Source organism: Nestor notabilis, unplaced genomic scaffold, assembly GCF_000696875.1.
Source record: "Nestor notabilis isolate BGI_N333 unplaced genomic scaffold, ASM69687v1 scaffold5907, whole genome shotgun sequence".
Classification (NCBI taxonomy): Eukaryota; Metazoa; Chordata; class Aves; order Psittaciformes; family Psittacidae; genus Nestor; species Nestor notabilis.
This window is the reverse complement of record NW_009935964.1, coordinates 31,941-55,785: the sequence shown is the minus strand read 5'-3', so window position 1 is coordinate 55,785 and position 23,845 is coordinate 31,941. Positions and strand designations below refer to the sequence as shown.

The following is a 23,845-nucleotide window of genomic DNA, read 5'->3' as shown; positions in this document are numbered from 1 at the left end:
GGATTTTGATGTAGTCCCGTGAAAAAGGATTATTTTATGTATGAAGAAATGCAATTCCTCCTCAGAAGTGCTAAGAAACCTTTTTCTTCTCCAAGTACAGCTGTACTACTACAGAGTTCACCTGCTAGCATTGACTTTTTAGTTTTGATTAGTTCTGTAAATCATCAAAGTCAAGAGTAGTAAATTTAGGCTAGTGTTTTATGAAACAAACACGTTACGTGTGTACACACACATATGCACGGGCACTACCTTTCTTTTTAAGGTGTTCCACACACAGTTCAACTGAGGACCTCCTGTCCATGTCATAACTGAATTTAGCAGCACACTAAATAAGTACACCACACATCTGGAACTGCGTTATCCATTCTCTAATCCATTTTCTATGGGACCTATTCTAAGACTCTGACCTCTTGAACAGCTTCCAAAATTCATGATTAAAATAAACATGTGAATAAATTACAAAGCTCTGGGCAGGGTAGTTTCTTTCTCCTCCTAAGGAATGCGAGGTTTTGAATCCCCAAAGAACTTCTCTCTCTCCCCACACAAACTGCCTATTCCTGGAGCCAGGGGGCTGCAGGCAGCCCTCCACCCCAGCCCTGCCTGCAGCCCACAGGCAGGTGCCTCTCCTGCCTGCCCAGCTTTCATCTGGCCAAGTCCTTCAGCAGTCCCACTTGGTAAAAAAGTCAACAATATCCGAACACAATGTTAATTAAACAGCAGGAGGTCCATTAGCTCAGGAAATCTATCAACTTTCTCGAGAGAGCAGGGCTTAAGAGACATGCTTTCCACAGACAGAAGAGATTACTTTGCTTTCTACACTCTCCTCTCCACAAAACCATCCATAAATAATTTTTCTTTTTTTTTTTAAACTAATTCAAGGGAGAAAACAAACCAAACCCAAAAAATCTTTTTCTTAAAATCCTAGCTCTTCCTCTGGCAAAGCTGTACAAACAAGCACCCTTGATATCATTCCTGTTTTTTCCAACTTACCACACCTCATAAAAGAGCTCAATCATATCTTTCATTTATCCCAATAAAGCGAGGCTGACAGTAATTCATTTGTGACTCCTAAGTTTGTGTAGGTAGACAAGAGAATGCATCCACTGCATTTTGGAGACTGGCAAGAGGACAGAAGAGTCACCCCACCAAAGACTGCAGGAGGCAGGCCCAATAACACAGCGCCAGCAATTACCATTTCCTGACACCTATTAAACACTGACCCCATGGTATCTAACCGAGGAACCTTACAAAATATTCATACATAAGAATGTATGTATTATAGGATTAGGACCCCAGAAACACTGTCAAAAGGGGAATGCTGGCTTACATTCAATCCCTAAAGCAGTTAATTTGCAAGGGCCAGCCCCTGTTGCACAGCCCACGTGCAAGGGAAGCATGCTCTTCTGGACAAAGTGTTGTGCAAACCCACCATCTCCTGTGTGCCAACATGGCCCACCATTTCCCTACATGACTGTCACAGCAACCACTGCAACACACTGAGGATGGCTCATTTAAGGCTCACCCAGGTTATTTCTGTAACTCATGACAGTGACGTCGTAGTTTTACACATACCCTAAAAAGCTGTCTCCAGGGACCTGGGAATGCAACTCTCACATTCTCCAAGCACTGCGATTTTTGTTTTAAATAGCCATGTGACAAACATGATCATAAATCGTAAGGTTCAAAGCCTTCCTAGCTCTTTGAAAGCATATATACTTCATTTTAAATGGTGTATAAAGGCATACAGAAAAAACAAAGCAAGAACTACCCCACCCTCTCCATCCCCTAACCTGGCAGCGGCATGAATCTCCTTGCAAAGATCAGAAATAGAAGGGGACTGTGGAGTATCAGTGTTGTTCTCATTGGTTTTACTCTATACTTCGGTAAATGCTTAACATACCTACACTCAACAAGATCTACAGATGCCACTTACATGAGGTCAGGTCTGAAGCGATGGATAATAGCACACAGCGCAAGGCCACTTTTCCAGGAGGTAGTCAGGTCTGTGACGTTAACATTACGGTACCCTTCTGTCTGCTTCTGACACCAGGTCAAAAGCTTGTTAGGTCGAGTATCTGACTCTGCAGTTAGAGTGGAGAGCAAATGTTTTGATCAGTTTTTGTATGCTCAGAATGCTCTAAATACTAAGCTGCAGGAAACATGAGATGTCACATACCGTGTCTTGAGAGATTCACTGATCTTCTAATGGAACTCACTCTTTCAAGAGGACATTGTTGTAACTCATTGGTAACATACAACTGCCTCACCTACAAGTAAAAGCAATTAGCAGCATAATGTGAGAATTGCTTGGAGAGAAAAACAAGAGTTATCCTAGAAAGAAAACTTTATCAACAGTTGGTTCTAAATTAAGGAGTATCCTGAAGATTTTGTTTATGCACTATTTGCAGCCCTGATTTCACAAGCAAGCTTTTAAGTACTAACCTGGTGAGGCCGAACACAGCTTGAGTTCAAATTTGGGTACCTTGTTCCAGGATCAATGGTATACTGGTCAAAGTTCTTGTTAATATTTTCAGGGGTAGTCTGAGGCAAGAGTCGATAAATGCTCTCTCTTGCAGGGAAAAAAAGATGCAGGAGATATTGGTTAAAATAAATATTTAATACATGAAGTGTATTTATTTTTTGCAGCTACCTGCACCTTATTTTGATTCTGCCAGGACAAGCATTATGCACTAACTGCATAATGCATCCACCCCATTTCTTATCCCTGCTCAGCAGAACAGCAGAAGGATGCCAGGCAGAAAAAGGACAACAAAAAGACAGACTCTCAGAACTTATGCCCATATTTTCCTGAGGCAGGAAGTGAGCAAGAAAAAGAAGAGGAGGGAGGAAAAGGAAAAAAAAAAAAGTAAAATGAAAGGTTACATCATTCAGTCATCTGGTTTTGCTTTAACATCCACCCAAGGAGTAACTTCTTTACCACATAACAGCACTAAATCCTGTCATTCTGCAATTCCTATAACCACCACAGACTTTTTATTATGCTGTTCGATTTTCCATTTGGGGCTATGCTGTGTTTGAGTCATCCCACAAGCTTCTATCTTAAAATTTCTCAAAGCACTGTTCTTAGTAATGCTTCTACTTGCATTACCACAACTATGACTATTTCTATTGTGTATGTGCCCCAGAAACACCTGGGCAGCTGTAACAGAGCAGGGCAGTTGACATCAGGACCAAAGTCATCAACTTGAACCATTAGACCATGGCAACAACAGGACTGTTGATGTATTTATGGTTGGAAGGTTAGTTCTTTGACACAATCAGAGTATCTTTGGGTTACTTCCTTAAGGATCACACTTAATTCTAGTCATTAGCGACTTGAATTAGTGCTTTAAACCCATGTTATGCACATTGCTGGATCTCTGTATTAGTGTGCAGAAGCATACAACACGATGGCCTACTGCTATTGTAAATTGTTCAGTAACCCTAATGAATAGAAAATCTCAACCCAATGCCATTGCAGTGAAGAATATTTCTCCTAGTGGCATTCTGAACTCCACTGTCTTCTACCAATGCTGCAACTCTTTAAAACACTGGGAACGACAGAGCAACACTCACCGTTCAGCAAGAATTTCTAACGGGGGTTTTCCTTGAGCCCAGCTCCGCACCATCCATGCAGTATCAAAAGCAGCTAAGAAGCCTCTTGCACAGCCAGTACCCATTGGCCAAAAGGGCTGTAAGAAGTAATCACATTTTAATTCCTTGTATTTCTTAATGTCTTCTTACAAAAGTAACTTGCAATGTGAATTTGGAGTCTAGGGTTTCATACTGTATCAGAAAAGTAGCCCAGAGAGAGTTAAAATACAACAACTTGCAGTTTTTGGACATTTCCCTCCTCCATGCCTTAGGTAATGAAAAGGACTGCTCTCGCATTTTCTTTTTTTAGCTTCTGTATTTAAAACCAGATTTCTTAACCTCAAAAGGTACAGGCTGAGGGGAAAAAAAACCTCGATACTCAAGAATTGTCTAGGGGGAAAAAAAAAAGGAAAAAAGATGCCTTTCTTCTCCTCTCCTAATTTTGCTTTTGATTGATCTTTTCAAACACTTCAGACTGTCAGCATGAGTTTAAAAAGAATAAAATTAGTTGCAAAATACACTCTTCACTTCAGAAAGAGAAAAGGAGAACACACTAACGCAAAGAGACTGCAATTAAAATTTGGACCAAGTCTTCTCTGTGATGGAAGTCAGGAAAATTATGCCATGCGCCCAAGCTGAGGACGCACAGCTCACAGTTTTCAGACAGAAATACAACTTGCACAAAGCAAAACAGGATCTAAGCCTCAGACTGCGAGCCAAGCATTAGTTCTGACATAACTATGGCATTAAAAAAAACAAAAAGGAAAAAAAAACCTGTTCCAAAGAAGGTACATGTAATCGAGTCCAGTTTGCTTTGGAGGGTAGATTGAACGGCTGGGTTAAGGAGGAGAAAAAAAAGAGATACCTCAAGCAAACTATCTCCAACAAGCGCCACCAGGAGCTGATGTCTGTGTCTCTGTCTCACTAGTGCAGCATTTTCAGATGCATACATGGAAGTAAAATCAAACATTGCTACGTCTGGCTGCCCATAGTGATTAATTGCAAAATCCAAGGAAGGCAGCTGGTAATTGGTTGCAAAGTCAGCAGCTTCTCTGGCATAGGACAGCAAATTGCTCTGGTTCACATTTTCCCCGCAGAGGAGCAACTCCGTATCAATATAGTCCTGCAGGGAGAGAAGCATGTAGATTAGGTACTCCAGCTGTACTCTGGATGGGAACAATGCAGTGTCATAGTATGAGTGGCAGCCACACATCCCACAGCATAAAGAACCAAATGAGGTTTGTGAGCTCCTCCAAAAAGCTAATACACAAACAGAGGTTACTGTACTACTCCAAACAGGAACTTTCTATGCCAACACTGAACAAGCAGCTTTATTTGCAACAGAGTATTACAGTGCCTCCCATTTCTCCAGTTATGTGCTATTTTCATGACATTACTTTCCTCACATCGAAAGATGTTATCATCATCACTGCAAAGCTTTTTTGCATGTGTGCACCCCACACCTGAAACCACAGGAGAGCAGAAACATCAACACAGCGATGATGTAACATGCAGGTCTCAGCCTCAAGGCTTGAGTTAACACCTTGGTAACAACACATTCAAACTTGGAGCATGGAAACTTTTCTGTTGTGCTGTTTTGGGCTGGGTTTTCTTTGGCCAGTGTGGTGAAGGCCCCTGCCTTTACAGGTCACCCTACTTAAAGCTGGTGATTATTAATAAGGCAGTTTCTATTTCCAGCTTAATCATGGATGAGACCCCTAATCATAGGGATGATACCACAGAACCGCTATTAGCCCAGTTGTTTTAGACAGACTCTTTTGGTTGTTTTCCCACTCAGACCTGAGCAGGTCAGAAGAGCTCTGACAGTCACAGCCACTGCTTCTCTTCTCCGAATTGCCCACAGACCTCCCAGGACTGCCCTCACCTACAAACACCAGCCCCTTAACCCCATGGCCCATGCCCTGCTCTGTTCACCCTGCACTGCTCGGGGCTGCTGCCCTTCCCCTCTCCCATCCTGGCTGGGCAAGGCCAGCTGCTCTGCCCTGGGACCATCCTCCAAAAGGGCAGGAGTTCATGGCACCGAGCTAAGCGGTCCCATCAGAAAGCCAAGAATCCTTGTGATAGCTCCCCACAAGTACTTCCTTCGGGAAATCACACTCGACTCGTTTTGGCACTGTCTTACTTTAAGAAAAATTGACCTCTCTTGGGTTTCCAGGAAAAGAAATTTAAATGATGCCAAAACACTATCTAGAAACAAAAGAAAATAAACCCCTACATCTTACAGAAAAAGGAAAAAGAATAAAGCCTCAAAGGCCTGAACTTTCAAAGGTACTTGGGACATTGTGTTTACAGCCTACTTTCATCACGTTCTACCCACATTAGAGAATTTGCAACGTAGCCTCGGGTAGGTTTTAATGTTTCTTTATTTGTCTGATAAAACTGGACATAGCTGTGCTAAGTTCACCTTTAAATAATGAGGTTTTTATTTTCTGGTGTGGTGACCACACTGCATATTTCCAAGGTGAGTCAAGATCCCATTTCAGCCAGTTTCAGAACTGATAAATTTAGGACGTATTGTTTTCAGTTCTCTACAGAAACTTGGTGCTAACTGGAGGGAAAAACAACAGTAACAAAAAGGTCAGAGTATGACCTAAGAGATCGGAGCTTTAATGAAATGATGTAGTAACTCTATAAACACTCTCTATAACATGCATCAATGTTTATGCAGATGTTCACACTTATTCTGTGCCAAGTAAATAAAATCAGGTTTCAGCCAGCATTTTTACATACATTAATAATCACTCCTTTGTCCAGAAGACTCTGCTTTTTTGCTGTCATCACAAAATAATGAGTACTATCTTTATAGTAAACAATATTCTCCAGGTCAATTCCTGAAAAGAGATAATACATTTGTTATCAAGTACAGTGCATTGTCTGTGTCCTTTACTAACAACATGTGACTGATCCTCACAGATGCCTTTCCTTCTTGGGATACCTTAGCAGCTGGGATAAAGCATTAGTGGACAAGACCCTATTAAAAAAACAACAACAACCAAGCAAACGAACAAACAAAAAACCCAACAAAAAAACCCAACCCCAACAAACAAAAAAACCCCCACCAAAAACCAAACAACCAAAAAAACCAACCAACCCACAAAACCAACCAAAACCGAAACGGGAGACAAGTGAGTAAAGCGCTTTTTAGGTTGCTGGGGCTCTGGCACTGGGTCTAACCAGGAGTTTGGGTTTCTATTGTAGTAATTTTTAATAAATAAAATCAGCTGAACATCAAGAATGGAAACACTTGTACTGACAGTGCAACTATTCTGAAACCCTCTTCATAAAATATAAACTGTGAAATACATCTGAACATCAAGAATGGAAACACTTGTACTGACTGTGCAACTATTCTGAAACCCTCTTCACAAAGATGTATTTCACAGTTTATATTTTAAGTATTCATGGCGGATTCCTGTCTGATTCTTTTCAGTTTATCAGATCTGCACATCAAAACTGAAGAATAAACTCCTCCTAGAAGGGCAGAGCCTTTTTCACAGGGTTTAAGCTGTTCAGTATGTGAACGGATACAAACAAAACAAACTATGTCTTCAGGGAAATTTTTGGGCACTGAAAATGCTCTTCTGAATTTGTTCAAGATAGCAGACGTTTTTACAGTTGAGAAAAATTTAAACATTAAAACAAACTATGAGGTGGCAACGCCCAAGATAAATAATATAAATAAATAAATTCCACTGCACCATAAATGGACACCTCCATCTGCAAGACTGACATCAACAGCATTTTATCACTTGGGGGTTTTTTTGTACACTAAATTTAAACTGATGTGAATAGGAGGGCAGCCTGGCACATGAAGAGTTCCTCTATTATCTCTTGTATTTGGCTGTGGAAATGAAAAAAAAATAAAGAGGATGCACCCACCCGTTTCCTCTTTAAGATCCTGGAAGAACTTCTGATTGAAGATGAAAGCAACACCACTAATTTCTTCTACCTTGGCTTCTGCAGTTGTATTTCTGTTTATAAAATTGGCAGTGATAGCTATGGCCAGCTTTCCACGGAACTCCTTCCTCCTGAAACCTGGTAAGCAAAGAAAAGAATTAAAGACACTGGAAATGTCACACTGGACTTTCAGGGAGGAGCTGCTCAAGGCAGCTTGCTCTCTTTTTTATGTCTAGCTGTACATATCAAACAACAGATATGTAGATTCCAGAAACAGATTGCATCATTTCTCCAAATGCAAAGAGTCTCTTCTCCCGACTTCAAGCTGCAAAACTGGAGCTCTACTGCATTCAAGATAAAGTCTCATTACGAAAAAGTCTGGAGGGGAACCATGGGAAGAAGTTCAATATGGGAAGAAGTGAAGAATAAATGATGACTAAAGAAAAGCAGATTGGAAATAGAAGAGATCAAATTTAATAGAGGAAAACATTTTTAACATATTAAATAACAAATAAGATTTTTGCTATATAGATGGTAAACAGCTTAAGAAAAAATATGCAAGGGATCAGCAGTCAAAAGCAGCAAAGAAAGATCTGAAAACCAGAAACTTCTAGAACAGTGCTTAGGTGCACATACTCCCAGCTAATGAGGTTTTCCAAAGATATTAGGGGTTGAAAAATATGCAGTGGCTTAACTGTCATATTTCCAAGGTGAGACTGACTGCAAAGTTACTCGGTCTCTTGCTCCATCCTAGCTTCCTCTTTTCACACACAAAAAAAAAAGCCCACTTAGCCACAATCTTGCAATCACACATTGACTGAAGTTTTTACCTCTGTATGTTCCCCTTTATCTGTAAGTCAATTCTGAAGTAGGACAGAGGGGCCTTATTTTTAAGGCCAATTGCAGATGACTTTGCAGAGAATACAGGTAGTTTTTAAGAAGAAATAAATCAGCTATGAATTTTTATCTTTGTGCTTCTTGATATGCCCTCATTATTTCATTGGGATTGATTTAATATGACAATACCAGCCTCTGTATGTAAACAATCTTCAGTGTGCTAATTTTTCCCTTAGACTCTGGTACTACAATAATCACATTAACTTCTCAATAGAGTCTGCAGCTGAGGTAAGAATAATTCCGCTTTGCTGATACCTGACTATTTAAGCAGTCTTTTAGGGAGGATAGCTAGACAAATCTGTGGGGAAATTTCTAATCAAGCATTAACTCTAAACATATTGTGGTTGGCAGATACAAGAATAAGCAGACAAACTATGAAGCTAATAAAAAAAGGAAATAGCATACTTAGTGAACTGAACTAACATGGATATAATTAAAGCTACAAGGCGAATATATAATTAAGTAACAGGTTTGTTCATGTGATACAGAAGCAGCTTAGCTAGTGTCTCGCTGAAACAGACAGCTCAGATGGCCTGAATTCTCAGAAGTGGCTCCAGTTCATGAAGCATTTCCCCCCTCTTTTCCCCTCCTTGCTTACAGTTATTATTTTTGGTATCATTTCCAAACTATTTGCTTTTGAATTTAAATCATCTCTGTAAGACAGAAATACCCCTGATGCCTCCATTAAATACCTGACAGTCAAGCTTTGGTCATTACCTGAAACATACAGTACAAATTGAAGGCACAATAGCAAAGACTACGCAATTCCTGACATGTATCTTGCCAGCGTCCTTGAAGTTAAAGCATATAATTGCTTAACCTTGAGGCAAACCCAATGGCATCATGATGAATTTTGTAGGCAATGCAGATACACAGTGCTGGGAATCGGTAATGACATTAAATGTCTATTTTGAGCTACAACTTAACGACAAAAGCAGAAGATACCACATAAAAAATAATTTCCACGCAGACTTCAGTGGATTGAAAAGTAGTCTGTTGCTTTGTGTTCTCCTAAGCACACATTCGCCTACCTTCTAATGTGTTCCTGCGGCCATCTGCACCAATAATAACATCAAATTCATATTCTGACAAAGGGTGATCCATGGGGAGAAATTCAGCCCTCCAACCTATCTCTGAAAACACAAAGAATAATATTTATTCATTCTTCAGTAATACAAAGGAGAAGTGATTTCACAGCTTCAAGAAGGGACATTAGGATAAATTATCCATTTCCCATTCAAACAGAGCCGAACTCTGCCCTGGTCTGGTCTGATGGAGGAAGCTCTGCTGCAGTCAAAGCTATGTTCAGGCTGTGTTAGCAAGGTGTCAAGCTCATAAACTGACAAAAAAAAAAGAACAGAAGATTTCATCTGGATCACCTAATGCACTAAACTTCTTGTCAGACAGACGGGTCACAGTGAAGGGCTGGGTATTAAAAGAAGAAACATAGCATTCCATCATCAATACTTTTAATTGTCTTCTAAACAGAAATTAAATGTGAGCATGCTCACAAAGCAAAATTTAATCTTTGCATTAACACAAAGCTGATTATGCAAAAATATTTGTATTGTCCCTATTTAATAATTACATATGCTTTAACTGCCTAAAACATTTATATATTTTATAGAAATGCATATAAAATACATTGATATCATTTTATATTTATATAAAATATATTTATTCTACTGTCACTATGTGACCCTTTAAAGACAGACAGTGCAGTATTTTTAATGAAAGTAAATTCTTAAAATACTCTATTGCAACTACACACCCTAAATACTCATCTTATTTAAAAAAATATAAAAAAAAGAATGATAGATCATTCTCTATTTTGTTTAACAACCGTGCATAACATGGCTGATAAGACTCTGTGCACCAGTGGGAGTTACATCAAATGTGAAAGCAAAATGAGGCCCAGGGAGCTTAATCCATCCTCAATATTTATATTATCAATTAAAAATTGTTTTTGCAAGAAGATACCAAAAAGCCACACCAGACTCCCTACAAGGCCTCAAATGCATGCCAGAAAGGCATAGTGCAAAACCTCAACTTCTCAGACTGGATCATATATTAGGAATTACCAGTGCTCTGCCACAAGGATACACAGAATGCTTACAACTGTGTACAGCAAACCTTGCTGAATAAGAAGGGCAAAAACCTCCCATTTCTTCAGACAGAATTCAACTACCTTGAGTGATTGCACATAATGCCTGACACAAAAAGAAGGCATTGAGAACAAAACTACATTATGATAAACAATACTTTGGTTTTCTTGATCTTCAGGAGGTTCCAGGACTTTCACGAATTCTAGATTCACATGGATTTCAACTCCTAGTATAAGTGCAACTTTGAAGAGGATAAGTTGAAGTTGTCGAATACCTGTAGACAGTGAGTAACAAAGAAGTATTTAATACATAAGCAATTACAGCTGCTACCAGCATGCCACCCAACTGATATTGTTAACACAAGCATGCAGCATTATTACTGCCCATACTGTGATGAATAGAAATGTAGCAACCACCACAGGCTGTTGTTCTCTTCTGTCTTAATTTCCTCTGGCAGCACAGTTTGTAGGTAATAAAACTCACTTCAGTGAGTTTCTAGCAATACTTTTTTAGAACTTTTCTTTTTAATATTTAAAGGATCTCCTAACCAATACGTTGACCATTTTAGGACAGAAAATTATACAGGATATTTACCTGTAAAACACCCCACTTTTGCATAGTTTTTCATTAGATTAAGGGTTGTGTCTATCTTCAGCATACTAGAATGAATGACAATAGTCTTCATACTTTGTAATAAAAAAATACTGTTTAACAAATCCAGACTAACTAAAAGGCTGCTCCATAAGACTGTCTTATGCGTAATTGCCATTTTGCTTAAATGAGAACATTTCTTTTCCTCTGTGTGTGTGCAAGCACGCACTTGAGCATGTTTAAGGCAGGTGAGCTTTCTGCCAAATCAAGGCGGCTCTGGTGATCATCTAACCTCAGTACACCTCTTATCTGAACTGTGCCCCTGCCCTCAGATACTTACTGATGTGATCAATAGATCCCGCACAGAATTTTCCATAGAATTTCTTTGCTCCCAGGCCCCGGAGGTCGTGGATTGTAAATGGCCAGAGATGCAACACATTGTTTCTTGAAAAAGTGTCCCGCTTCTCCACGACGACAACTTTGGCTCCCAGAAAGGCAAGTTCTATGGCAGTCCGCAAGCCACATGGGCCACCTCCAATAATTAAACACTAGCACAGAAAAGAAGGAGTCTTACACAGGGTTTTGTATTGACTTCCACACACTCCTCTGGTACAACTTGATATTCAACCAGACATACACCACCGAGTATGTCAAGTCATCTATTTAAACCAATAAACGTTCAAATTCTGCTCTTGTGTGGCACTCAGTCAATTTATACAAGAGGATAAACTGTGCTTCATGCAGATGTAGAAACATCTAACAAAAAGATGTAACAGAAGAAACGGCAAAAAGCTAAACAGTTTTGAGCACCTGCTTGTACATTTCTAACTCACATTTAGTGTTTCAAAACTGCTTGCGGTAAACAGGATTACAGCTACATAAAAAAGAGAGGAAAGGAAATAAGTGGTCTTGTTTTGAAGAGGAAATTGGTGTATATTTGCTAGACTTGTTAGACGATTTAAATCTATGATAAGCCAGTAGTCTTGCGGTACTAGTTACGCCTCCAAGCGAGGATGCATCCTGAATATAACAGCCTAGTTCACCTACTGCTGTAAAGCAGAGCATGTTAAGAACAGCCAGCAGACTCGTACCCCCTACCAGAGCTAGGGAACTTGACCTGCCCTATTCCATTTCACCCACTGGTCAACATTCTCACTGTGAGGACAATCACATTTTAGGAGCTTAAGTCTAAATTTGTGCATCCTCAGAAGAATTGCTTCAGAAATCACTATAGAGAATTTTTGCCCAAGTTTTAGTTGACAGCTGTAAGTTTTCACAACCTAACAAGCAAAGGATTTCCAGAAAGCAAACTAATTAAAACCTAACATATTTAATGCTTACATTTTCCTGATTATTGAAAACCGATTAGAAAGTCTAGCCATTGCTGTTCCACACCTCCCCCAAAACTCACTCTACCTCCCCCAAGATGCCCTAAAGCACACATGGATTTCACAAACTCTATGCCATCAGTTCCAGCACTGGGTTCAGACACGGAGAGACGAGGTGGGTCTTAATGGAGGGGGAAAGAGGCTGAGCTGTGCCGCATTGCAAATCCAAACCCATTATCTCACACACCAGACATGCTCCTGTGCATCCTGTGCACATAGCCAGACAGTGAGTACTGCTTCAAAGCAAGCATGGACTGTATCTGGAGGCTTGTTGGATACAAGTCTGGTTCCTATTACATTTCAATTTCATAAAATAGAGTCATTTATTTATTTTGGTTCGTTCAACATTTGTTTTCAAATTTAACAACTTAAGCAAAAATTACCCGGTGCTGACTTTTGTCCATGACTTTTGTCCAACCCAATCATAGAAGTGCCAGGGTTTTTTATAATTTGATAATTAATCTGAGTAAATTCCCACTGAAAAAAGAGTTCCTGTGAGGTGCTTTTGCTTTGCTGAAGGCAAGTGTTATGTCAGCTAGAGATATTAAGTAAGTTAAAGTTAGGTTGTTGCATTAGCCACTTGGCTTTCTTCCTCTTAAAAGATACATTTAATTCATAATTTCAGAAGAACACTCCTCACTGCATGCTAAACATTAAGAAAATATTAACAGTTGTAATTATATAAAGGAAGAAAATAGAGTGCAGATGTTATCCCAACTGAAGAGGATCACTGGTGGCTCAGCTCTTCACTGCACATGCTTGTTGTGATTAACATGGGAACTGTGAACTCTAACAAGTGACTGCCTTCACAGCCACACAGTTTTCCAGTAATGTCTAGCAAGCAGTTAGAAAGATTTTACAATAAAGACCATACATGGTTTGCTAAGGTGGGGCTGGGTTTTGGCTAACAAATTGAATTATATACAAATAAATGCAACTTTTTCTTTCAAAAAAGTGGTCCTTTGAGATTTAGTCGTAGTGGATCCTGCCAAGTAATAAAACCCACGCAGAGAACACTGTTAGCTCCTCCTGGTGCTCTGCAACACAGTACGTTACAATTTTGAGGAGGATTCTGCCCCCTCCCCTCCTCCTATGACCATTGGCAAAATATCTTCCTAACTGCCTAGAGACACTGTGAAAAATGGTGGTATATTTGCCATCACCCATGGTTACCTTCCATAAACACATTTATCTATGCCTCAGAACTATTTGTTCTTTGATTTATTAAGGACACTTCCTGCTGGTGTAGCTCTTACTCTTGGCACTTTGCCATCTTTTTTTGATACTTCTGGGGTCAAAACCAATACAAAACCATTGCAAAGGTAATTCTTACTGTGTTTGTGTTCCTACCTTTATTAAGTAAGGAAAGAGAGCATACCACTGTCCTGTCCCTGCCCTCCCACCCTTCCAAGCTCTCTGCTTGCAAAGTCACAGGATAACCCTTGTTGTAGTCAGCCTAGAACAAGCCTTGAACGGCTCCCCATTTTCACCTCCTGCTACCCCAGCCTCCTGGCTCATCAGGGCCTGCTTTTGAAATCTACATCTTGCAGTTTAACACAGACCGTGAAAACTGACATCACACAAGGAAGGCTCAAACAGTCAATCCTGAAATGTAACAAACAAGGATGGACAAATGCCAAGGGTTTCTTGACATCCACATCACCATTCACTGCTCAACTGTCTTTTAATTGTGCCAGATCACTTCCCAAAAAGGTAATGGGTAACCCAAGAGCATCTTCCACAACTTACTCAAAGTAACAGTTTCTGAAGAGGACTAACAAGGACCTTTTGCACGTTTCTTGTTCAGGCTGGAGATGAAGGCAGAAAGACTTCTACAGATTACAGCTTATCCACGAATGAGAACATGACTAGACTTCTGTAACCTGCCTGAAGAACCAGTATCGTGCTGGGTGTTATATCTTGTTTTACTGTATATATACCATATATACCATGTTAGTGCAAGATAGCAAGACTGAGAGAAGGCATATTTCTCAGTGAAAACCTCATACTATAAAGGGTGAGGCTGTCTGCAAACATATGTATACACTTCCTGTTAAATCAGAAGCTTCATTAAATTTAATACAGTCCCCACAAACAGCATGGGCACACCTGCCTCTGCACCTCATCAGCAACAGGACCATGTAAGGTTACGTTAATCAAATCTCCTGGACCAAACTCCAGCTATGCAGTAACTGGCAGGACTGAAGAGACTGCCAATAAACACCAACTCCTACAAGCAACAGTCACCACGAGTACTTTTCATCAGAATTTTATGTGAGCTAAATTCACCTACTCCTCTTGCAAATATCCTGGATATGAATGACAGCAATTACTGCTTACAATAAATGCAACCATGAAAATTTTACACTTATGATATAAATTACTGTACGTAAATGGACATGCTGGTTTGAGTTAAACTTCTGCAAAGGCATTTTTAGAATACCAGCTACAAAATCCCCACTGAAGAGGACTAATGCAAGTTTACAGGCCAGTAATAGTTGCCTAGTGACAAACTTAAGGCTATTTCAGCTTACAATTACAAATATTAAGTAAAGCATGGAAATTTTTGTACTTCAAAATAAAACACTATAAGGCTATGCATATTTTATACAAGTTGCCTACTTAAGCTGCTGAGTAAATCATATGGTTTTATGGCACTGTTAAAAAACCCTGTGCTTTTCCCTAAAAGAGATTTACTTGCTTCTGTATAAATCTTGTCCCACTCAAGCACACTTCTTGTTGCATTATTTATCTTCAGACTGAAAGACAGCAGAAGATTCACGTATTTTTTCTTTCCCAGTGCAATTAAAAGATATCAGAAAGCTTCACTTGTAATAATATAAACATACAAAGCATTTGGTAAGTCTCATAAGCTTGATTTTACTCAAAGGTTGATCTGACTCTACGAGATGCTACTTTCTCTCTACTACTATGTTAAAGAATGGCAGTGCCTTGAAAATCTCCCTGAAATGTTTCTACACTGAATAATAGCACTTATTGACGAGATAAATGGCAGCACAAGTTACCTTCCCAAAAGCAGAACGACTTCTGTGCCAGGCACAGGTTTTTGATAGGATCTCCTGTATATAATGTACAAACGTATAACTTAGAAATAGAAGGAGAGGAAAGAAAACAGGGATGCAAAGTAGGTGCCTCTTGCAACCCTTCCCGTCCCCCACTATCAAGTTGGCAGCCTGTGACTCCAGACACCTATATCCCATTCTGGAAAAACCATATGCAGTTTAACAGCTGAGAATTTGCAGAACTCTTCCACTGGTTTTCACACAGTGAAGTAAAGCTTACAGAAACAATTGAGGCTTTGAGAGAAAGGGGAGAGAGCAGATGAATACTAACACTATGCTTAACAAAAAATCCCACCCCACTCCACAATGACCTAGTCATAGAAATCTCTCATCCACTTTAATAACTGAACAGCAGAATCTACTCATTGACCTTGAAAAATATAAATAAATAAATAAATAAATAAATAAAAATGTTAGCCCTCTGGATTTACATGCTCACAGTCAAGGAATGTACCAGTTGGTAATAGCACGTGGGTGGGGGATGCAACCAAACTGCATCTCTTTGCACAGTTAAGAATAGACAAATCCCATTGTAGCTCAATGCATTACGTTGTTATTATCCAGCTCTAAATCCCTCACTCCCCTCCTGCCCAAGGTACCTAACCATTAAATTAGTCCTGGAAAATAAAAGTATGTTCAATGATGATCCACTTCCTGTATGTTCTTGGGATGAAGAGCCACAATCAACTCCAGGAATTCAAGACTTTTGTCATTTCTGCCTTCCAGTTGCTTTGGAGGTGAAAAAGAGGAGATTAATTTTAGACTCCAGCTCAACAGCAACTGGATAGGAACAGAGACACCCTTTGTCATCCTAAAGCATGCCTAGCCAGAAGCACCATTTCTACTCTTCAGTGGAAATGCACACATATATATACTAGTGAAAAAATAGTGAAAACCATCTGCCTAAATTATTTAGCTTCCTTCAGCTTATATGTAGTATTTACCCAAATTACTAATTGGAAATCAAAACTTAAAGGAATGGATCATGCTGCTAGAAATGAGCGCTAAGGGATGGCTTTTCCCACACACCCTAAGGTCACTATCTGGCACTGCAGGTGTCCCCAGTGGCTGTCAGCCTTTCCACACAATGACAGGAGGCTCTACCCATGCCTGGACAGCCTGTAGGATGCAGACAGACACAATATCTTGTCTTTCCATGGCAAACACTCTTCCGCCATTTGCTTTGGGACTCAGGTGTGTTCATTTCCATTGTCACCAGATGTGGGACTTCGGCCTTTGTGCAACAGGGATGCACCAAGGATTAACTTGACCGACTCCACAGGATTACATCCTACACGGATTTAGGCAAGTGTTTATTCATGATAGAGCTAAAAGTGATGCAACATGAGATAGACACAAAATGTAATGGAACAACACATTTTCTGGATCAGCAGTGACTGTTTCCTTGGAATGGCTCCAAAGAGAAACAGCTGCATAAGCAGCTAAGGCAGACAGCTACCAGAAGCTGCAGCGGGAAGCTCTCTCCACTACAATGCTTTTCAAGTCATCCCCCTTACTAGACATGAAAATGCTTCTGGCAAAAATAGGACTGCTCAGTAGGACATTCCTGACTTACTGACTTACAGTTCATCTCACATTTGTAGTCTTTTTATCACACAAATTCATTGACAACCACTGGATACAAGAGTGCAGTCAAACGTACCCTGAATCCACTGAAAAGTCAATATACTTTTCGAAGCTTGAAAAACTATAATTGAAATAACTGAAAAATAAAACTCTATATGCCACTTCAGGAAATACTAAAAATATCAAGTGCTAAAGCTTCATTAACAAAAAAAAGAAAAAGAACAAAAGCTTACACTCACAATAGGCATGACACATTTTGTCAACCTATGATGCTAGTCCAGTCTTGCTGCAGCATTGGCCTACCAAAGCACTTCAAAATATGTTTGCTCCCCTTAACAATCCTGTTCAGGTACTCACTGCTTCTCCATATGAAGACCCCTGCACGAAGTGCTTGTCATCCCCTTTCCTACAAGTCAGCCCAGCCATTGCCAACAAAAGGTGTGTTGCTATAAAATACCTCTGTTACCAGGCACCTTAGTATAGTGCTTCTTTGTCAGTAACATGCCCTGCAGTGCACAGGGTGCTTGTCCTCGTTGCCTGTTGCCTGACTTGTTGAATGCTGCCATACCTACACAACTGCTCCTGCTAAAAGGCAACAGAACATGACCCTGTGAAGAACAGTGATGATAACTGCAGCTAACTATGACAGTGATTTGGAAGGTGTCCATTTGACTACATACACATACAGAAAAGGAACAGCACTGACCTAAACCAGGAATTACTTTATTCATTTTTAGAAAGAGGCCAGATACCAAAACATATACCCAAACCTTCTGTGGTTAACAGATCTATACTATAGATTCTTCCACCAAAAGGAGGAGAAGAAGGTATAGCAGCTAATTAAATTTGCTCTACAAAAATGAAATAATCTTTAAAAGACTCTTCCTCTACTATACTATGTTTTATGAGCTCCTTATAAAATTAGTAAGGTTAAAAATATTTCATTTGACAAAACCAATATTCAGTTAAACATATTTTAATGAGAGGTCTTAACTCTCCAAAGGTTTATATGACCACTACTTAAATGAACTACAGATAGTTCCAAAATCTACCTTATAATATTAGGATGACTAGCCGGATCTCGCTGAATGGACATCTTTAGAGACTGAACAGCACATGAATACTGCTGCTGGGGAAGTTCAAAGGCGGCTGGGAACTGCAAGGCTCACGCATCCCTAATTGCCACCAACCACAGCAATAAAACCGCCTTGGTGCAACAATACAATTCCATTTCTGCTTTCAATACCAACGGTAGTTCACCCTTCATATCCCCAGCTGAGCACCTCCAAAATATGCAGTTTTGTCATCTCCTGCCAAAAGCACTCATATCAGGAATTGGCTAAAATGGAAACACTGCTATTTTTCTCCTTCAAAGACTGTAACGTGGATTTGAGGCTACCTAATCTAGGCTGATTTTGGACAGAGCTCTTTCCCCAGCACTGTGCTCTGCAGTTGCTGTACTCGCAGCTGGACATGGCACAGTCCAGGGATCAGAGGATCTATCTTTATTGCCCTCCTGTTTTATTGCCAGAAGTGAAACATTAGTACATTTATTGCATTCATTTGGCTCATCTTTACAGGGATTTTTTTTCTCTTTTTTGGAAGATAAGCTTCTGCATGGAAAAAACCACGTGCCTTCATTTTTCCTGGATTAATTTGGACACACTTGCCCATCCATCCTGTCTGTCTCTCAGATATGTGTACTAGTATTAGAACTGCATATAAAAATCTTTCCATAACTTGAAATTAAAACAGTGGTATGAAAGACATCTGAAACTTACAGTCTGCTGTGCAACACAAAGAAGAGCTGTATATGTTCAATGTGCTAGAAGGTCAAGAGTTCCTAGTTCACACACCAAACCTGTCAGGACTTGGTTATTTGGAGCTTTTCTGAAGAGCTCTCTCAGGTGGCATTGGTCATATTTAAATATGTTGATGTGATCTCAGAGCTTTAATAATAATTTACAGGAAAAAAAAAATTTAAAATTGTAATTGGCAGATATAATCCAGAAAAGCATCTCCAGAAACTTTCAGTTGCCCTGCACAACAATTACAGCTAGCTGAAGAGAACCTGCACATCACCTGATAGGAAACATTACACTGTTTTTAATAAACAGATTATCCAGCAGAAATCAGGCAAGTGCAAAGCACAAAATAAACCCTCTGACATCATTTACAATTAAGAGCATATTTGCTGTTTTCCTATCTGTCTTTCATTGTAACCAAAACAGAGAACACCCCCCCCCACCCAAAAACCAGAAGAGATTGCTTTATTTCCTTTTCTTTTTACATCAGTTGCTTAAACAATCGAAATGAAAACAAGATAAACCTTGCAGAAAGAATGTTGTCTGACTATCCCAGTCATGAATGGGTTGGCAGCACTTAAGCAACTTGTCTTTTATTTGTAGGCTTACGCCTGTCATACTGAGATAATGCTGTAAGGCTATCCTTAAACACTTGGAGGGAAAGAAAAAAGAATAACAAAACCATGAAACAAAACAAATTATCCAGAAACAGAGAACTGGTGAGCAGAGATGAAGAAACAAAGGCACCAAGAGCCTCACTTTTGAGCACAGGAGAGACTGGGCAGTGTCCAAGCTTCAAGTCTTGGGAGCCTTGCAAGTAGTGACACTTGTGTGATCACGACTGCAAGAAAATAATCCTCTACACGGTTTCAGGGTCAGGGGCTGACCAGCCAGTAGACTTGTTAACAGGCGCAGAGGAAGGGATTTCTCATGCTTTATGGCATTCAAAGCATGCAGGTATGTTGGTCACCAACCATGGCATTGCTACAGGAAGAAGTTGGTAATATGCTTGAAAAAAAAATCCCACCCACGACACAAAAATAGCACTGTTGCTACAGGCTGCTGTGTCTACCAAAATGAAATTCTAAACTGAACCTGAAGTTTTCAACTCAACAACAATTACGACAGCCTAATAAATCAGCTAAGCTTCCACTTCTTAAAGTGGTGAGTCAAGTTATTTCAAGGTCATTTCAGAGAGTATTTTAAAACATGTTCTCAAATACATTTTTATATTAGGTGAATTATTAACCAACACCCAATTAAAAGACCTGGCTTTTAGAAGCCAGTACTGGGTAAATGAGCTCATACAGAACTAGCCATCAGGTCCAAGTCAGAATCCAGACTTTAATATCATTATTTATCTATTTTTGAAGAGCTGGATCATTTAACCCCATCATTTCTGACTTTGCCAAGCTGAATGACTGTACAGTAGTGCATGGCAGCTATAGATGAGCTCAAAGCACAACGCTGTACAAGAAAGCATCAGTTCTGGGCTCCTGGGGTTTATTTTCTTCTGGCTCATCATGCAGTCTTCAAAGGCACCCCATTTTCCAGTGCTAGCATTCACAGCCACTTAACTAGTAAAGCCAAATACAGCTCCAAAGAGTGATAAACTGAATTTTTCCCAGTTTAACTGGTCACTGGCACATACCAGTTTACCATGGGTAGAAAATGCTTTTACATTTTTATTTACAATCTGAAAACTATAGCAACTGGCCAACCAGCACCTCTTAACAATATGGCATCAAACAGCATCAACACGCAAGACAGGTTCAAACACTTCACATAACTACAAATAGAAAACGTATCTTTAGTGCTTCTGACAGCAGGCAAAGTTAACAGCACTCATACACAACCAAGAAACCAGGCTGCTGGCAGAACATCACACAGTGAAAATCAGATTTCAGCACCTCTAGTTCTTATTTCCAAAACCTTTTTGGCTGAAAACAAAGAAGGAAGGGACACAACAGCCCTCATTACTGAAGGAAAGAATCTTGAAGAATAGCAGTATATATAAAAAAGGGAAAGAAAAAAAAAAGCATGCTTCAAAGAGAGGGGCAGAGAGTTGAAGGCAAAATCTGGCAGCAAACTGCACATCACAAGGTGTAATAGTCCATTTTACACCAACATCCGACACAACAGAAGGAAGATAAACATACATAGAAGATCAGTGTTTATTTACCCACCCCCATATTAATGACTCTGTTTTTGCATTCCAGCCAGGTTGAAATTCAGATGGAGGCACTTGCCTCAACAGCACTGGCTGTGCTTGTTCTGCCACTATCAAGGCTGTATCTGGGCTGGCAGGCAGTGAACTTCCTACCCCAGATGCCTACAGCCCATTAGAAGACAGAGCAAGCCACCCAGTCCTGGCAGCCTGGTGGCCAGGCAGGCAGGGAGCAGCCCCAGCAGCAGCCCCAGCAGTCATGCTAGCCCTCACCCATCAGGAAAGGCTTCCTACAGTATGCAACTGCTTCCTACCTCGCTAAAAAACAAACAAACAAGAGACAAAGTGGGGAAATCAAAGAGAAATGCCTTTGTCTTCCACTGAGCACTTGCTGATCAGCATAACTTGTTATTAATGATCTGGGTGTGTAGTCCTTGGCAGGAAGCTCACTACCATCTCTTGCAATGTTTTCTAATCTGAGTTGCAAACTTCCCTGTGGCAGTCGTTTTATCTGAATTGTAAATCCAGCGAGAATGGCAGAGTGTGCAGGCAGGATGGAAGGTGGACACTAGTCACAGAGAGGTGTATCTGCTGTTGCACAGGTCCTTTCAAAGCTGCTCTTGTAACTCATCCACAGGGGCAGTGGAAGTAAGCAACAAGTCTAATTCAAAGTGTGGCATAACCACATGGTTCCTTCTAAGTTCGTGTCTTAGTCAAATGAACAAATCCAGAGTGATGCAAGACAATCAAGACAGTATCTTGTGGCTGGTTTCTTAAGCAGAAACAAACATGGCCTTGGGAAACAGAAGCTGTTCTTCAGGGCTGAAACAGAAGCAGCAAATGTCCAAGGCAAAATGCAAACTTTGAAAAACTAATGAGAGTATGATCTAGCAGTGTTAGTCAGGCTACTACAGAGTGAAGGTGAAAAGAATAACAGATTTGGTTGTGTTCCAACTCCCTAGAACAACTATGTAGTGTTCCTTTTTGGGTCTTCTCTGCCATAGATTAGGTGAAGGTATTTAAGCCTCTCCTACAGGTTATGCTAAGTTCTGTTCTCTGTGCTAAAGTTCTGTTCCCTGGAACTCTGGGCTTGTTTGAATTTATCTGCCTCTTGCCTATTATATGTGCTTCAAACCGGGCAAAATATTTCAGCTGGGGTTTCACCTGCACCAGCTAGGTGGAAAGGAAACCACAGCAGCCTCCAACACACTGCAGGCTTCCTTAGGCTCCCTGGGTCAGCACTACCTTACCTCAGGCTTGGTGTGAGGTCCATTCCAAGCACCAGATCATTTTCTGCAGCGTATTCCCAATTTTCTCTGGGTTTCGTCCTCTTTTGTTAGAAGGGTCATAGTTTTCTAGTAGCTTTTGGAAATTTTATCCTCTTGATCTCAGACTACTCCTCCAGCTTTCAAGATTGCACTTGCAGGTCACTGCAGCTGGGCCACATCTGCCCTTCCTCGATCCAGCTCCCAGATTTCTAATAAGCACGACAAGTACTAGTCTACAACAGGAATCACTGAAATCCCACTTAATGCATTTCCCCAGTCTGGAGCAAACTTACTGGTACCACTGTAAGCACAGTTGCTCGGCTGCCTGCGTGACATAATTTAACCTAAACCACATTCACAAGTTTGCTTGTTAAAGCAAGGGCTATACGAGGATCAGGTCAAAATTGCAACTTCTGCTTCCCTCAGACACACTGGGCCAACTTCTTTGTAAAGGAGGAAGACACTATACATGGCTGTAGTGCTCACAAGGCAAGAAGTTGCCATTACCCACTTCATCCCTCATCTCCCAGGTGGTCGGTACAACACACCCACAGCTCTCGTGCATTTTTAAGTCAAAACTTCCCTGGATGTAAAGTACAGCTCCTCCGTTAGCTGAAATGATGTAACATTTGTTCTTCTCTCTGCCGTCGCCCAAGACCCAGAATGAAACCAAGGCCCATCTGGGTACCTGTCAGACTTTCACACTTCTGGAAGATAGGAAGCAAATCATGACCAGGTGCCAGGACAACAACTCTCATTGTGAAGGCTTTTTCACCACAGAAATACTTAGTTCTTTCCCCCTGCCAGGTTTGTTTCAAAACACAGCTTCAACTCACCCAAACATTCCTGACCTGAGGAAAAGGTGAAGAGACTTAAGAATGAGAAAACTGTAATAATCTCACATTATGGCATAAACTCAGATAATTTTTCAGTTAGCACCTTTCATCAGATATACAGGTCAAGACACAAAATCCTAGAGACCTGAAATGGCAAACACGTGTCTAGGTTGTAGGAACCTGGCTATCTGCAGACAGAAACAGATTCTGTGTGTAAGTGCAGACATATTAGGGAATGAGGGAATTTGGAGAACTGACACAATATAACCCACCTTTAAATGCTGTAGCAGAGAAAGTAAAGCAAATTAACCCAATTTCAAGGATGTTAAAAGGGAATTTCTACATTGTCTTTACAACAGGTCCCTGTTAAACCTTTTTTTCACCACAAACTCCATCTCTGTTAAGGCTTTTTAGAGAGAAAATGCAAATAGAAATTATGGTGTTTGCTTAAGAAAATTGGCTTCTACTAAAATATCTTGCATTTTCACTTCTTATACAGCATCCCTCAGAACTGTGGGATTCTAAATTCTACCAAAAGTGTCTGCACAGATGCCTGAAACAGAAAATAATGTAGAATTAGATTTGTCAGCAGAAAGAGGAAAGAGT

General features: G+C 40.2%; 1 protein-coding gene across 2 annotated transcripts in view; it reads right to left on the bottom strand.

The window, feature by feature from the left end:
- MICAL2 (microtubule associated monooxygenase, calponin and LIM domain containing 2) overlaps positions 1-23,845 on the bottom strand; it is a 55,666-nt gene that overhangs the window by 24,458 nt on the left and 7,363 nt on the right. For both annotated transcript variants that reach the window (XM_010018087.1, XM_010018088.1), the window contains exons 2-11: positions 11,446-11,653; positions 10,672-10,788; positions 9,441-9,542; positions 7,495-7,650; positions 6,346-6,446; positions 4,460-4,717; positions 3,577-3,692; positions 2,443-2,569; positions 2,177-2,267; positions 1,934-2,081 (exon numbers count right to left, since the gene is read on the bottom strand). In XM_010018087.1, the coding sequence (XP_010016389.1) occupies positions 1,934-2,081; positions 2,177-2,267; positions 2,443-2,569; positions 3,577-3,692; positions 4,460-4,717; positions 6,346-6,446; positions 7,495-7,650; positions 9,441-9,542; positions 10,672-10,788; positions 11,446-11,653 (1,424 nt within the window). The remainder of the gene's footprint in view (positions 1-1,933; positions 2,082-2,176; positions 2,268-2,442; positions 2,570-3,576; positions 3,693-4,459; positions 4,718-6,345; positions 6,447-7,494; positions 7,651-9,440; positions 9,543-10,671; positions 10,789-11,445; positions 11,654-23,845) is intronic.